We start from the raw sequence: 17,489 nt of genomic DNA, 5'->3' as shown, positions 1-17,489 counted from the left end.
TAAAATCCTGCCCTTGTAATTAATCCATTAACTTGTTAGACATCTGATATCACAAGAAAACTTGAAAATATGTTCTAGCAAATTATAACAAAGTAGGTAATTTACTATAACTACTAAGCTCCTAGCATCATGGTTATCTGTTTTTAAAGTGGCAGAGACGGGCAAGAAAAATAGCTTAAAACCACCAAAAGATTTAAATCTGAAAATGAATTAGCCTTAAACCACCACAGAACCTAAGAGAACCCAGTTAGTTAGTTATTTGTTGATATCTTGGATTAAGAAAAAAACCTTACTGCTTTAAATATAACTAGCGGCTGCGTCCCTAGTATCTAGGGATATTAGAAGGCACATGAAAGTGCAGAAAAATAACTTAAAACCTTACAACGACTTTTTTTGTAAAAATTAAACAGCCTAAAACCACCCTGGGACCTATAAGAAGCTTCACTCTAAAGGAGAACCATATCAGTTCAGCGGTTAGCGAGATCCTTCGCTACAGACAAAAAAGCTTACTACTTTATATAATAGGATAGGATATTCCCTAAGTTGAATGTAAAGACAAAACAGTACACTTTTCTATTCTTGGGTGTGCGGTCATTTTCACAATTGTATCACATTCTCAAATCATCAGAACCGCATACTATGTAACAATAGACATAGTATATCTAGATGGTCCATCTAACTCCAAAATTCGTCAAACTTAAAAAGGGATTCCTATGGCAGACAAACACCTTTGCTTATATTTTGCATTCAAGTAAAAGCGAGGATTTTTTTCCAGGATATAATTTACCCAAGAAAAGATTTATCTTGAATAATGCGACAATTTATATTTTACTCATTATGAAACGAAATAAAAATTATGCCCTTACTACTAAAATCTGTACACAATTTGAACCAATGACATGTCAGGAATGTACCTCTACTATTCTCGTATTGGCTGATTTAGATAGTATGCCTCTTGATTATTTCTATTCATGCAACTTATATAAAGGGATACCTGTTCTATGTTTTACGGGCGATATTAAACACAAACTCCAATTCATTGGCTTTTGGCGAAAAAAGCTGAATATCTAAATATGTGCGGAAATGAAAACACACTGTAAATATTTTTGTTTCTTGCACATTTTTTGTTAAGCATTGTGAACTGGGGGAATTTGTAATTTAGGCCTGTCAATCCTATTAGATAACAGATACATATAGGCATTATAGCTGACTAAAAGAACGATCGTCTTTACCCACCATACTTTTCAGAGGAGATTACTTATTGTTCTTTAACCTCTCTTTGAATTCTTGTTTTATACAAAACTAAAATATATCTAAATCTTTTTAATGTATAACAATTTACTGTTTTCTACAATATATTCTAATTATCTATAATTGTCGATTACAGATACCCAGCAGACCGAGAATGTAAGCAAATTTACAAAGTACAAATGTCATTAACCATTAAAATACTGCTTTTAAAAGTTAAATAAATATTTGATTTTAATTTCAAACATTTTTATATTTTGTATTTGCAATTCTCGAGAAAAACTTATAAGCGCTGTACAATAGTGTACCCTGAATTACCCTCGCACCCAATTGTCCTAGTTTGAATACTTTTCTTTATTGTAGTTAAGATTAAGACTTTAAGATAGATTATTGTAAAAAAAAAAGTCTGGACTTGTTAATTTAGATATTTCAACTTAAATTAAATCCTTAAATTTTTAAGATTGAGGATAGATGTTCTAAAAGAAAATATATGTTTAGTTCGTATATTTGTTACATTATTCCCAGGGTGGGAGGGGACATACGATTGTTCATTAGTCGCCAAAGTTTGATCGTAACGCTTTCTTATTCGTTGGTATAATAACTTTGGGGACTTTATTATTGAATTTATAGATAATTATTTATTTTCCAATGGCCGCGCTTCTTTTGATGGTTGGTTCAGTAAGTTAAGTGTCCATGTGTTTAAAAAATAATAATTAAAATAAATAAATAAAGAGTAATTTTGTATGTCATCATTGGGGATGTATATCAATTTATCGACCTAATCCCTTTAAATCCATACATTATATCAGCTTGCATGGCCTTGTGGGGCTTAGGTAAAACTTGTGCATCCTAACCTTAAAAATGTTTTTTTATGTTTACTATAAAATCTTAAGTTGATTGAAATTTTGTATAGAATACATATATTTTCCTTTCTAAAAAATTTTGCGTAAATTCCAGTACAATGTCAAACATGTAAAAAGATTATCTATCAAAACAACTATGCTGTAAAAAGAAAGCTTTAAGGATACTTTAAAATTGTATAAATAAAGATCTCAAAAACGGCTAATATCTGTGTACTGTAAATCTTTGTTATGTTTCTATCATGTATTTAGGTTTTTTTATAACTATTAAAATCTTTAATTTTCTGATATTTGACTTTCCTATTTTTCCTATAGCCACAATATAATTGGTAGCTTCATAAAAACACCAAAAACGATTAAGAGAAGAAATTTGAGTAAGGAAAAGTCTTACAAATAAGAAAACAAAAAATAAGTTTAAAATATTTGCAAAAATATTCCATTACAAGCCTGTTATCTTTTTCTCAGGTTAAAATTGACATTTCTATGTTTTGTGTAAATATTGCAAACTTTAGATTTTCACAGCTAATTGTTAAGTACATCAGGTTCAAGGACGTGTAATGAAGGGGGTAATTTCCCCACCTCCTTAGACATTAACAAATAAAAAGTGGGGGATAAAGTAGGAGAGAGGGAACAAATTTACCCCGTTATCCCAAGCAAATTCTACAAATTTTCCTCTCCACCGAAAAAAAAATAAGATCTTGGATTGCTGACAATAAAACAGTAAAGTGAGTTTTTGTGTATGTCCAGAAAGAGCTTGCAAACGTCTGAACCAACAACTAAATGATTTAAAGAAGACTTAGTCTATATATTACTAGAGTTGGCTCAATATAACTATATCGCTATTGGCTAGTTTTCTATAAGTACCTATCTATTTATCTATTTCTCAATAAATAAATTTTCCTCCCCCACCATTACAATCTAAAAGAAAGAAGTAAATATTTATTAATTTAAATGATTTTAAAAATAATTTTTCAATTATATTTTTTTCACATTACCATCACCAAAGGGTTAATATGATTAAAATTTTAGTTTTAATATTTTAACACAAAGGAAGTGTCGCCACAATCGAATTCTTTTAAAATACAGTTTTCTTAGATTTACTCTATTATGAACGTATGTTTTTTATTTATGAAAAAAGGATTAAATACTTCAATGTAATTCAAATATCTACATGAAGTGAAAAACTTATTTCAATCCATAAACAAATAGAATAAAGGTCTTATCGCTTTGGTCAATGAGAGTTTAATGAAGATTATTGGAGCACTATGAGTTTAAACACTTTACCATTGGAAGACTCGAGCTTATTTATAGACGTTTATTTCCTATATAGATCTGTCATGGATCTTGATGCAATAAAGCAGGCCGTTTTGTAAATGTTAAAAATTGGAAGATTTCATTAAATAAAAGTAATCGCAAATATACTTAGTAAATGATAAGCATCACAAATATGTCTTTCTCTGTCAAATATAAAAATAAGGCCAATAAAGGAGTTGTAATGAGTACAGGAATCTTGTTATTTTTAATAGATTGTTATTCATTTCTAATGCAATGCAAAGACAAAATTACCTCTTCTGTAGATTTAAAGTTTTGAACCTAGTTTGAAACATCCAATTAAAATTCAATAAGACTACCCAAAGATTTTGAGTCATTAAATAAGATAAAGAGGTTCTAATACTTTTAGTACTAGTTTAATCTACACTCAAATATACTCCATGAATGTAAATATGCCATCCTTGAAATATAATGCATATTTTTGTAGATTGTGTTAGCTGGTGGAATTATGGAGATGAAAGGTACCTGGACATGGCTGTTGGAGGAGCGGGGCTGTGGGCGGTTCTTGGATCCAAGGTAAGATAGTTAGCTGGTGGAATTATGGAGATGATAGGTACCTGGACCTGGCTGTTGTAGGGGCGGACCTGAGGGCGGTTCTTGGCTCTAAGGCAGGCTTGATTTGCTCTAATTACATATCCTGTTGCATGGGGATAATTAAAAGATTTCTAATACAATTTTAAGTTGGGTTAGTGAAAGTAAAAGTAATGTCAAAAATGTCATTAATCAAACATTCAATTTCGATAATTTTATGTCGTGTCGTGCCTTTACTGGCGTATTACAGACGATATAGTAAAAGTACAAGACTCTGTTAAGGCATATAAATGTTATATAATTTCCAAAGATAGAACAAAGGCAATATTCGTTACCAGCAATATTTTACCGTAAACTGCAGTAGATCCGAACAATGTATTTGAAATTCATCAATTTGGTTCTGTTATCTAAAAATCATATCAATGAATTAACCTGAAAAATTTTTAGTTGATGCAACGAGTTGGGTCTGGATTTGGTGAAGGACTCAAAGGTTCCACCTGGAAATCTGTCATTGATTCTGGAGTTAAACAGGTAAATTTCCGGGTGGGAGGGGACATTGGGAACACCAGTCCCAAAAGCTTTATGTTTATATTAAAATTTGTAACAGGTATCTGTAGGTGACAGTATAGTATGGGCAGTTATGAAGGACAATAAACTGAAGATCAAGTCTAAGCTATCTCCTGACAATCTAAATGGAAGCGAGTGGCAGCAACTAGATGCTGATTTTGGGTAAGTACCCTCATGCGATCAAGGACAATTGTATTAAAGAATATCAAAGCTTTTAGAAAAAAGTACACTCCCATTAAAAAAAAGAAAACAAATTTACTCGCACATAAGTAGTTCAAATGTTTTTCAGTTAATAATTAATAATTCTATTGAATAGATATATTTATTATTAAAATTATATTATAATATTTATAACTATTTTAATATTTGATATATATTTTAGGGAGGTAAACAATTGCTCAGTTGGACCCAACGGAGTAGTTTGGGCTACAGATACAAAGGAACATATCAGTATTTAAATATCTATATCTACCTATCTCCTTATGGTCGACCTAATAGAAAAAAAGTACGAGAATTCAAGGAGGGAATGGACAATGAGGTGTTATTACACTAGTCCCCAACTTTAGGGACTTTCATTGAATTTTGATCGATTGATTGATTAAGCTAAGTGTCTAAACGTTTTAACCACTAACTGTAATCTACAGATGAGGTAATATTGTATATCATCATTGGGGATGTACATAATTTATCGGCCAATGTCTTATCCCTGTAGATTCCTGAAAGGGAATACCCTAGCTATACTTTATATATCCTTTTAATATTTTGTCTTTTCTTTATTTTCTTTAATAGATATTTCAACTTTTGTAATAAAATTGTTAAAAACTGACATGCAGGGAAAGGTTCACAGAAGAATGGGGGCTAAGTCCACCAACCCCATGGGGACAAAATGGCAGCAGGTGGATGGGGAACTCATTTTGGTGACAGTTGGCAATGCTGGTGTCTGGGGAATTACTCCCAAACAAGTGGTATGTATTTCTATAAGTTAGCCAGCATGAAAAGCATATTATAAAGCATGAAACAAATTACATTGGTATTATCCTCTTAGAAATATCCTCCCCGACAGGACAGAACTATGAACTCTGGCCGCGGCGCTTGCCACCCTAGCCTGCCTAGCCGCAGAGTCCGGCCCCCTAGCCTTCCTAGCCCCGGGAGCTTGGTCCCCTAGCCTATAACCTAACCTAACCTAAAATAGTGGTTCTCTGCCAGAGTCATTGTCGGGGAAAGGGGGGGGGGGGGAAAGGTATAAATATTTTAAAAATTGAAAAAAATATTTCTAAGAGAATAACGCCAAACAATGAATCAATAGTCTAGTCATGTATACTGGTAGAGCACAAAATTGAGATGTAAAATAAAATTGCAACTAATTAATACAATGCAAAACCAAACACTGACACATTGAATAGGAATTATAAATATATTTTGTAGGTATTATATAGAGAAGGAACTTATGGGTTATCAGCGGATTCTGATGGCAGAGGATGGACTAAGGTAGACTTTATGAACTGAGACAAAGATAATAGTTATTTCTTTCATCGTATTATAAACCGCTTTTCGCGGATATAGAATGTACAATTATAAGATTAAAACCAGTTTTTTTAACCCCGCGGTGCCGAAGGCACGGGCTAAAAGAACTGGTTTTAATCTTATGATGGTACATTTTTATATTTGTAGAAAGCGGTTTATAATAAGATGCTAGACATAGTTTTTTCGTATGGATGAGAACCGGTTCTTATCCACCGGATTCGAATGAATACGAGAAAACTATATTAGTTTTATAATGATTAAAAAAACAAGTCAATTACACCCATTTTTACAGATTCTTGCTCAATAAACTTCAATTCACAATAAAGAATGCCACAGAAATGAAACAGACAGAACTTATTTTTAGTAGAGGACCTAGATAATAAAAGTGCTGATGGTAATAATTTCTTGATAGTTTTGGGTTTGTAAGCAATTTGAATTTGTACTAAATAAAAAACAACCTTAATAGTTATAGAAAGGTAAAAAAAGGAGCGAACAAAAAACCTTCTAAACCATTGGTTATTGAACAAACCTTACTTTAATGTAGAACATTCCTTTTTATTTACATATAAAAATATGCCTAGATTAATGGAAAAATGAGTTGGATATCAAGTGGAGATGACATTGTTTGGGCCACCTCTTCTGATGGTTCTCTGTGGTATAGGTAAATCATTATATTCTTTTCTATATTACTCTGTGTTAATTTCAGTAGTTCAAAGACTAATTCTTCAGAGAGAGAAAGTGGGGACAATGGGCTATTTATTACACTAGTCCCAAAAGTTTTCAAGTTGGCTGGACAATTTTGGGGACTTCAGTGAATTCTGACTGTTTGCATCATTAAGCTCAGTGTCCAACCATTTTAAAGAAAGGATTATTTGATGTATAATCATTGGGAATGTACATAAATTTATCAGCCATTGTCGTATCCCTTTAGATCCCTAAAAATTCTTTCTGTTTAGAATATGTTAGGGAGAAAAAATATGTTTTTCAATTATTTTTTTTTCTAGAGGTGGAATATCTCAAACTAATCCATCTGGTAACAATTGGTTCAAAGTTGATGTGAGTAGTGATATCAAACATTTCAATTGGTCAAAGGTACGGTTTTCATTTTTATTTTATGTTTAACAATAATCAAAATGGCTTAACCCTTACAGATCGGGGGGGGGGGTCATATTGACCCCCCCCCTCTAGTTTTTTCAATGTCATTTTTTTTGTAGGTAAGATGGAGAGCTGTGACTTCATGACTTTTTAAGTTTAGTAATTATACGTCGGCAAGAGTTGATTTTATTAGGATATCTGGTCTGTGTCGGTCGTGGTGTTCGGTCAAAGTCGGTTGGGTGGCACCAACATTTTAAAAAAATTCTAAATAAATCCTAATTTCTACATTATGACTTTTGTGTATAAGTTAGAAACCTAAAATTTTTTTGGTGAATACTGAGATATCAATGACCTTCTGAGAAAATTGGTGTTATGACCGTTTGACCGCACCTTGACCGACTTTGTGACCGATTTTTGTCCGGCTTTTACTACAGACATTTATCATGAATATCGTGGCTTCTATTACAGCTAGAGACCTAAATTTTTTTTTGGTAAATCCTTGAGCAACAATAAACAGATAAAAATATTAATTGGCGCCGCCAACCGCCGTTTTACCGCCGTAACCGCCGAAAATGGCGGTTTCCGTTATTTGCCGTTTTTCGGCGATGATCAGAAAAAGTAATTTTTTTGTTATGAAAAATAAAAGTTCGTCCTAATATTTGGTCATCCTAGCTGCAAAATTGGCCGCTCTACAGCTGTTTTAAAATTTAGCGGCTGGCCGCTAAAAAGCGGCTAAGGAGCGGCCTGACCGCTATGACTAGAAAAAGTGATTTTCTCTAAAAATACACATGAACCACCAGAACAAAATTTTACGTCTTTATCTGTAACAGAAGCCGAGATAGAGGGGGGGGGGTCAATATGACCCCCCCCCCCCGATCTATTAAGGTGGGAATAGGGGCCCGATCTGTAAGATAAATGTTCAGTAATAGTTATTTATTGCGTCGTATTATAAACAGCTTTCCGTGGATATAAAAATGTACAATTATGATTGTACATTTTTATTTTCTGGATATATTACCCGTTGCTTTACATGACTTTTCAGTGTGGCTGAGTTTCGGTTCAAATCCACTGGATATCAATCGGTTTCGAAGCGATACTGAATAAAATATTACAAAATGGAATTGTATATACATATCTATAATACAAAAGTAGAATGATGTCTGTCCGTCCGTCCGTCTGAAGCTTAAGATCTCGGTAACCGCTGAACCGATTGGATTCTACTCTTCAGGGTATATACCTACTGATCCTCTGGTGGTTTTAGGCTATTTTCTTGGGGGGTGGGACACCCCCAACCCCCCAAAAAACCAAAAAATTCCCCCCCATTTTTTTTGAGAAGATTTCCTTGGTCCTTTTTTCTTGCAGGAGATTTCCTTGGTCCTTTTACGAATTTCACCTTAATTTTTTTGATCACCTCTTGGGGCAAAGCCCCTAGAGGCTAGGGGCGAAGCTGCTAGTACATATTTAAAGTGGTATACAGTTCTGGGTAAGAAAAGTTGACATAAAAATAAAGAAAAAGAAAGCGAAGAATTAAAATTCCTGAACGAATCAAATGACAAATTAGTATTATCTTGATTGATCAACATCGGAAAATGAGGACTAATGGACATGCTTTGATGAATAATAAATTTTTTTAGAAACCTTTTTTTCAGTATGTCTGCGAAACTAACTAATATTCGCTGGATTGGAACTGGTTCTCAGCCATGCTCAAAAAACATGTATAGCTTTGTATTGCAGACAAATTTCCACGAAATTGAAAATAATAAAATTAATACCAGCTTAGTTAACCAGGGCCTTCGGCCCCTCGGGGCTAACAAAACTGGTGTTAATCTTATAATTTTTCATTTTAATATCTATGGAAAGCTGTCTTTAATACAATGCGATAAAAACATCTTGCAGGTATCAGCTGGAGGTAGTGGACTGGTAGGCCTGGATCCTGATGGTGCAGTGCTTGGTACTGATACAGCCCTCTCACAACATCTCATTGGTAACACAATTTTTCTAAATCTTGGTGATTTAAAAAAAAATTAAATGTTGATTTTAAACTGTTTTATCTATTCTATATTGCTTTAAAAAATCTCTATTTTGCAACAAAAAACTTTTGCGATTATAAAAAAAGAACTGCTTTACTTTTTCCTTTTACGTTACTTTGAGTTGTGGATAACATTTGATCTTTGAAAAGTAAAATTATCTTGATCATAATAGTTGTATGTACAAATCTTTTTTTTATGTCATCACTTGTGCCTGCGCTCCTGGCATATAGGCTTTGTAATTGCAAGAATGCAAATATTGGAAAAAATAGCCTAAAATCATATTACGACTAAAATCTAAAAAATAAATAGACTAAAACCATCCCAGGACCTATATAACGCTTCCCAGAAATGAGTTCAGTAGTATTTGAAATCAAAAGCTTCAGACAAAAAACTGTACTACTACATTATAGGATGAAACATTTGAAATTTTAGATGGTGAGGGAGTTGCTATTTATGAAGGAGAGGAAAATTTTGGAACATACCTTATCAATACACAACCAAGCAATATTGAGGTACAGAAAAGTAACTTTTAGATTGACTCTAGCCCTATTGATCATAAGAATTACTGGTTGAAAAGTTTGGACACTTCTAGTGCCAAACTATGAATGTATAAGTATAGATGAATTACCCAAATAACTACCTGGCCCAAGTGGTGGAGACCTTTTTTGTCTGCTAGCGAATTGCTTTCTGCTCTTTTTTAGCCGTTTTTCTGTATATATTTCCGATGCTATTGGCTGATATTCAAAGAACCCATTGAAAGTCGGTATGGTGTCCTCACTCGCGTATCTTTAGTTTCTGATTGTAATTTTAGGTTTTGGCTGGTGCGTGGATTGCTTTTACAAATAAGAACTACAAGGGGACTTATTTCTTCCATTTTGAAGGTAGTTTTCTTTTTCTCCTGACTATCATTATATTAGTATTAACTGTGTGTGTATGTCTGTCTGTACCGAAGGTTCTTGCTAACCGCTGAACCAATATGGTTCTTTCTGACACTGTAATTTCTCATAAGTCCTGGGAAGGTTTTTAACAATTTTTAGAGGAGGGTACCACCACTCATGCATAATGCAGCAGTAATAAAAAAATCCTTTTTAAATATGATTTTTAAAAAGTCCAAAACCTGCACAAGACCTTGAAATATCTGAACCAATTATGTCGTTAGTGATAACTAACTGACAGACAAGAAAAAACTTACTACTTTATATGATGAAAAATACATTCATTTCATGTTTAATTTTGTATCTACAATACAAAGTAGAATGATGTCTGTCCGTCCGAATTTTGCTAATTTTGCGCATTCGTTATTTATTCGTGAAAATTTGCAATCCATTCGTATTTTTCCGCTGGGTAGGTAATAGAAGATGTAATTATATCTCTTGGGGCAAAGCCCCTAGTGGCTAGGGGCGAAGCCGCTAGTATGGTTATAAAGTAGCAGTGAACATAAGGAAAATGTAATATTATTATTCTTAACTATCTTAGCATCATAAACATTAAAATATTGAAACAATGACCACTCTGTTCATATGTAGCGCAGCAACAAAACAATAAACATGCTAGAAACAGTAAATCCTTATGAAAGTAATAGGATATATGTCTGTGTTTTTATAGTGAAGTATTTTGTTAACCTCTGAAGCTGCTCATAGTTCCAAGGTTTAGACCTTTTAAAGTGAATTCGCCCCTAGAAAATAAGACTCCCTCCCCCAAAATGTCTTTTTTATTTTTAATTTCTAATAAAAAAATGTTTTACGCTAAAATTTAGAGTTACCTATGGGTGAATTTAAACCAAAACTTCAGATGACATGCTACGTAATGACGGTAATGCATAAATTATACATTAGCTGCGCTTCAAAAAAAGAAAATAAATTGTTAAAACATGTAAAAATCAATCTTCACATCACCCTAATGATCTTTCTTTCCTGGTATACACAAAATGCAGAACTTTAGGGATATTTAATAGTATATCTTAATTAAAATATGTTGATTTATTGTCAAAATTGTGGCTTCACCCATAGCATCTATGAACTTTGTTATCAAAGGGAATAAGATGGAAATTAAAAAGTAGCAGCACAGCAATTCAACAGGGTTATGTGACACTTTGTGGAGGTGAAAAAAGGTAGATGTTTTAGATGCCACGTTCCACTTAAATGTAAAATGTAAACTTTTTGGTTAATTGCCTCATTCTTGCCCGTTTCCCTTATTTTGAAATGTATCTTAAAAAGGAAGGGTCGTTTCCTTCCTTTTGCCTAACACATTCGGAGGGTCCTTACCTTACTTGACTTACATTAAAACACAAACACACGAAAAAAACCCTGTTTCAATATATTTTTGTGCTTTTCTAGGAACTTTGAGGACAAGCGCAAAATCTAGTAAATAAACCACTCCTTTTTTCCTGATATAAAATGTTATAAGAAATTAATTGTTTGTTCACTTTAGTGATTGATATTCTTAATAATCAATCTAAAATGGTTTTGTTTGTGTTTATTGGTTTGTTTGTCTATGTGTTTGTTTATTGGTTTGTCTGTGCGTTAGTCTGTACTTTATAATATGTTACAAGGAGTATATGGCTTATTCCCTCAAATAGCCTTGTTGAGCATAGAAATCCCCCCCATTTTGGAATAAATTGAAAGGGAGGAGGGTAGGTGAAGGTTTGTTGTTGTATATTAGGTTAGGTTATACTGGTTACTAGGTAGCCCCGTAGGGTTAGAGCCCCCACCCCTACAAGGGTAGTGCATATGAGAGAAAACACTTTACCCCCCCCCCCCATATTTTAAAGTTATATTAATTATAAGAGAGGGTAAAGTAATCATTGAAAAAATACAAAATCTTTAAGTATGTATTATACTATATGGCTAGGGTCCTGCATGGTTAGAGCTTCCAATCAAGGGCTAAATTTAAATAAAACCATTTAAACATCTATAAAAAGTAAGTCAAGAATACAATTTGTACAGTTTTGAAATTATTTAGATAACAATATTTTATTATTGATAAGTAATAAATAATTATTTCAAATAAATAAATTATTCTGCAAATCAAATAAAATACTATAAATGATATAGCTAATGACAATTTAAATCAATATTTAAGAAGTTATTAATTTTAGTTATAGATTTATCTTTGCCTTTTTGCAAAAAAAAACAAGAAGGAAATAATAGTTATTTCTCGCATCGTATTATAAACAGCTTTCTACGAATATAAAAATGTACAATCATAAGATTAAAACCAGTTTTTTTAGCCCCGAGGTGCCGATGATTGTACATTTTTATATTCGTAGAAAGCTGGATATAATACGATGCTAGACATAGTTTTTTTTCTTGTGGATGAGAACCGGTTCCTATCCACCGGATTCGAATAAATACGAGAATACTTATTTATCGTATCGTATTATAAACGGCTTTCCGCGGATATAGAATGTACAATTCCGGCACCTCGGGGCTAAAAAACTAGTTTTAATCTTATGATTGTACATTTCTATATTCGTAGAAAACTGGATATAATACGATGCTAGACATAGTTTTTTCGTATGGATGAGAACCGGTTCCTATCCACCGGATTCGAATGAATACGAGAAAAGATAATAGTCACACTAAAGGAAGTTAAAATTTGCACATACCGCTGCTATATCAGGTGCGTTACATTAAACAGACTTCAAAAAAAAGTTGTGCAAACAAAGGATTTGTTGTTTATAAAAAAAATTAACGTGCTTTTTAAAAAAGTTTTATAAATAAAAAGTTAATTTTATCATACAAAAGTTGTTGCCAAAATTTAAAAAAATCAACATGTTTTGAATGGACCTACGGAATTTCTGTTGGTTATGGTTTTTCTCAACATTCTAATTTGTACCTTAATGTTACAGGAATCATCATCATAACACAGAATTACCTTTAATGTTTAATGAATAATATTTGATTAAGATGAGACCATCAGTAATGACCCATATGATGAAACAGAAGACCTGTTGAAAAGCTGGCAGAAGCCCCTGTCCTCCATACGGCCTATGGATCATGCAAACTTCAAATCTGTAGAGGTTATTAGATTTTCACACAACTTTTTAAAAGCTAAGCTTTTCTATAATTACGGCTGGTATGTCCGGTACATATAGCTTTTATCGTGAATTTAGTCATGTTAGAATTGTCCTATCACTTTGCATGGTGATTGCTGTAGTAGTTAGGTACGATTTAGAAAACGTAGCAACTCTATAATAGTTACCAGAATGTCAGTACGTCCATTTTAAACATGTTAATTTTTAACAACAAATTTTTATTTATTACAATTATCCGATTGATCTGATTTTTGAAATATTGATTCCTAGGACAACAATGTAGAATGTTATAAGCTAAACATTACTATAATCAAATCATAAAAATTTTGTCCTGAAACATTATCCTGTAATTAAGGAGTTTTTTTTACAAATTTACTTACAAATTTTGTTTCGACTTTTATACATTTATATTCAGTTCTGACACTCTTCAAGTGTTGATGTTCGCTTTTATGGATGCTGTCACCAACACAAAAAATGCAATGAGTATACCTAAATTAGAACAGGTATACCTATTAACACATATATAGTTCCATTTGTTTTCATAGATAGAGAACGTAGTAATAAATTGGGAGAATGTGCAAGTAAGCCTAGCTGTCAAGACTATTGATGTACTAGAAGATATAAATGAAGATGCAACTGAATATAAAACTCCTTCTTGGCCAAGAATTGCCAACTATAATGTTGAAATCAGTCATAGGTATGTATTTCAAGATCTCTAAAACAGATAGAAGCATGTTAGAAGCATAATAATGGATCTAAAGGGATAAGAAAATAGCCGATAAATGGATGTACATTACTTAATACCTATTCTTTAAATACAATACGTTTGGACACTCAACTTAATGAACCAACCATTAAAAATTTAATAAAAATCTTCAAATTTGTTAAGCCAACGAATAAGAAATCGTTATTTTAAAAAGATATAATAGTAGGCTTTCAGCTTAAAATCGTTGGATAACCGTGCGATCATCAATATGTTATATAGAAGTTGTTATACTAAAAAAATGTTTTAGGTTAGATTTGAATGAAAGTGTCCCCGCAGTGCAGGAACGAGCCCTGGTCTTTAGGAATGTTCATACAGCATACATAATTAAAATCAAAACTTGTATATCCTGTTATGTAAAATAGCAAGGTTTTTTATATGTCCGTTGAAATATCGCCAACCACTGAATCGTTTCATTAAGCCCAATAGGGACGGTTTTAGACTTTTTTAGATTTGAAGTCATGTTATCTTTAGAGTTGTATTCTGCCCCCTTCCTTTGCTATTTGAATACAGAGTCCTCTGTTGCTAGGGACACGACCGGTAGTATAACAATATACTCTTGTTCTGGAATGTACCTACTGTTTATGGAATGGTTTTAAGCTATTTTACTCTCTTTATAATTATATTTTTCAAAATAAATATAGTCTAGATTAGCAGTCCCTTAATTAGACTACTAGAAAAATTTATATAGGATTATACGTGTATATATTTACAAGGGAACATTTGTCGTCAATTTAGGAAGGGAAAATATGGGATAAATGGGGTGGATGGGGCGGGGGGTATCGTTATTCTAGTCAGCTGCAAGCAATACTTTATCAGAGTGCATGCAAATCTGGTGCAACATCCGTGTAATAATATATAGAAACAATCCGACCACATTATTTTATCAATAAAAATCAATATCTCATATAAATCCATTTTTAAGACACATCTAGATCAATAAATCTATTATTTTTTTCTCTTCATAATTTCTTCTTTTTTTAGTTACCTTTATTATGAGTTTGAACAAAAACACTTTTAGAGTGGACAATGTACCCAAGACAAACTTTAGCTTTGTTACAGAGGAGGGGGATAAGTTTGAAACTAAAGCTGAATTTAGGTATGCATTTATTGATAGATAATTTTATAGTTGAGATAGATAGATATGTATATAAAACTAGAGGTAGATATATAGTTAGATAGATAAATATAAATGACATTATTTACCTTACTTCGAAAAGGCGGAATTCTCCCTCGATTTGTAAGTGATTATCTAAAGAATCCAGAGCATCATATGCTTGTAATGGGATGCGATACTCTAACACCCAAGGGTTTTATGTTAAGTAACATCCAATAGACAATCCTTTAAGTGTACGACCTTTTTCTGAGGTAATGAATTGCTCCAGTTTACAGGTCATGACACTCCCCCTACTCTAACTACCTTTGTCGCACACCTGACAAAGCAACAGTAGGCCATTTTAAATGTCTTTAGTTGTAATGCGGTGTCGGGTCGAGATTCGAACCTATAACCTCCCATCCGACGAGTGAATGCGCTACTTGTTGAGCCACGGTCGCGGAACCTAGTAAAAGTGTCTGCTGTGATTATGACGTAAAAAAATAGCCAATGAGAGGCCACTATAAATTTTACTATTAGTCAATTACAGTGTATACCGGCATCTCATTGGCTAATTTTTTTTACGTCATAATCAGAGTGAGACAATTTTACTAGATTCCATTCGCGGGTTGTATATAAAGATAGATAGACAGATCAACAAACAGACAAATTCCTATTTTAGGGAAGCTTTTCATAGGTCCCAGGTTGGTATTTATTTTAAGGTTTATGTCCTACGTTAGTGAATATAGTGCCCTCGGATGCTAGGGACGCACTAAACTATGATTAAATAAAATATATTTTCATAGGCAGGAGCTAAGTGGAGTATTTACATTCTACTCCCCAGAATTTACAGACAGAGTGAGAAAGCGCACAGAAATGGTTAGACATCCGCCCGTCCTGGAACCCATGGCTATGAAAAAGGTTTAGTTTTTGTTAGTAGTGAAGCTACTCTATAATTCACTCTGTAAGTTCGTAACGCTATGTGGGTACTATTTAAGAGCATGTCTATCAGTCATGCAACAAAAGAAATATAGAAATTTTAGATCATGAAAAGAAAACAAAGTAGCATGTTTTGTCTATTTTCACAGTAGCAATGATTATCTTAGGTTATAGTTATATGTTAATGATTGCAAGATTCAAAAATTGGCCCTGCTGGGTTAGAGTCCCCTGCAGGGGCTAGATATAGGAGAAAGGCTACTGTGAAAAGTACAACAAAAACAGCTACTTTATTTCTTTCAATGATTCGAAATATTTGATAAAATTGAAAATAATACTTAGTAATTAAAGTCTTCAGTAAGTTATGTATTATATATGAATTATCCTTCATTGTTTATTTAAGATTTTTGTCAAATGTCATGAATTATTTATTGAAGCACCCTTTACTATGACTCTAAGAAAAGGATTGAAAAAATGGTAAGATTTCTTTTTTTTTCTATTTTAAATTATATGGAAAATAAAGTATACTTTGTTATAGATTTACATAACATTTTCTTTATATTTTTGAATCATATTAGGTTGATAACTATGAATATTCTTTGTCTGACTGTTAAGCTTCACCAAAGGCATATGAATTAAATAAAGAACTTTTGTAATAAATTGTAAATAATGTTTTTTTGTGTTTAACATTAAGTCATACTGTGTTTTGAGCTCCCCCGCATAAAGGAGAAAAGGGGATGGGGGGTTTATAAGCTAAATGTAAAATTTTAAGGAAATCATCTTTTTGTATTCAGGGATGTGAATGGTAAATATACAGGCAGAGATGGAACTACACTCAGACTATCTTATCAAGATACAAACCTTAATAAAATTACTAATGGTACTTCCAATGGTACAAATGGTACTAATGGTGAAAATGGACATTAGAAATTAGTTTTAATTTAATATTTGTGTGTTAGAAAGAATTTAAATTTGAAAGCTTTCCCTTTTTGTGTGATTCTATTAGATATTCCTTTACATATGCTTTGCTTATATCTAGAAAAATATTTTTATGCGTATAATTTTTACCCTTTCCACTATTTTGTCATTTTTACCCTAGAGACCTTTAAAACAACTTAATTTATTACGACAGGAACATAAACAATTTAAATACTATAGTTATGTTCCATACAGTAATCGGATGCCCATTGTCTATCTTCACCTTTTGTTCCTCTTATTTATATCTTTTTCAGGCTTGTAGGTTTCTAAATGTACCATGCATATCTGTAGAATAGATCTTTTCATGAAAATACCCTTTTTCGAATTTCAGTCTTCTGCTAACCTAAAAAGTTACTTTAGGGGCCTAGAAATATATGTACAAAATTTCAGCGCTCTATCTCTACTGGCGACCTAGCGCCAGGCATGTAAAATATCAACAGATAACGGTAGCACGGCGGTTTTAACAATATCTCAGTAATGTGCAGGTTTTCAGCTC

General features: G+C 32.6%; 1 protein-coding gene across 1 annotated transcript in view; it reads left to right on the top strand.

Annotated features, from left to right (window-relative positions):
* LOC145324568 (uncharacterized) overlaps positions 1 to 17,277 on the top strand; it is a 32,965-nt gene extending 15,688 nt beyond the window's left edge. Inside the window, exons 5-22 of the mRNA XM_080167149.1 lie at positions 3,868 to 3,956; positions 4,419 to 4,502; positions 4,579 to 4,700; positions 4,921 to 4,979; positions 5,373 to 5,503; positions 5,964 to 6,026; positions 6,644 to 6,723; positions 7,067 to 7,154; positions 9,054 to 9,141; positions 9,620 to 9,699; positions 9,999 to 10,068; positions 13,096 to 13,208; positions 13,769 to 13,920; positions 14,237 to 14,328; positions 14,971 to 15,085; positions 15,886 to 16,000; positions 16,419 to 16,492; positions 16,810 to 17,277. Of these exons, the coding sequence (XP_080023275.1) occupies positions 3,868 to 3,956; positions 4,419 to 4,502; positions 4,579 to 4,700; positions 4,921 to 4,979; positions 5,373 to 5,503; positions 5,964 to 6,026; positions 6,644 to 6,723; positions 7,067 to 7,154; positions 9,054 to 9,141; positions 9,620 to 9,699; positions 9,999 to 10,068; positions 13,096 to 13,208; positions 13,769 to 13,920; positions 14,237 to 14,328; positions 14,971 to 15,085; positions 15,886 to 16,000; positions 16,419 to 16,492; positions 16,810 to 16,942 (1,748 nt within the window). The 3' untranslated portion in view covers positions 16,943 to 17,277. The remainder of the gene's footprint in view (positions 1 to 3,867; positions 3,957 to 4,418; positions 4,503 to 4,578; positions 4,701 to 4,920; positions 4,980 to 5,372; positions 5,504 to 5,963; positions 6,027 to 6,643; positions 6,724 to 7,066; positions 7,155 to 9,053; positions 9,142 to 9,619; positions 9,700 to 9,998; positions 10,069 to 13,095; positions 13,209 to 13,768; positions 13,921 to 14,236; positions 14,329 to 14,970; positions 15,086 to 15,885; positions 16,001 to 16,418; positions 16,493 to 16,809) is intronic.
* Positions 17,278 to 17,489: the final 212 nt, after the last annotated feature.

The sequence above is a fragment of the Acartia tonsa genome, chromosome 7 (assembly GCF_053477335.1).
Source record: "Acartia tonsa isolate MP-2025a chromosome 7, ASM5347733v1, whole genome shotgun sequence".
Lineage (NCBI taxonomy): Eukaryota > Metazoa > Arthropoda > Copepoda > Calanoida > Acartiidae > Acartia > Acartia tonsa.
Note: the sequence above shows the minus strand (reverse complement) of the source record. Positions and strands in the feature narration are given on the sequence as shown.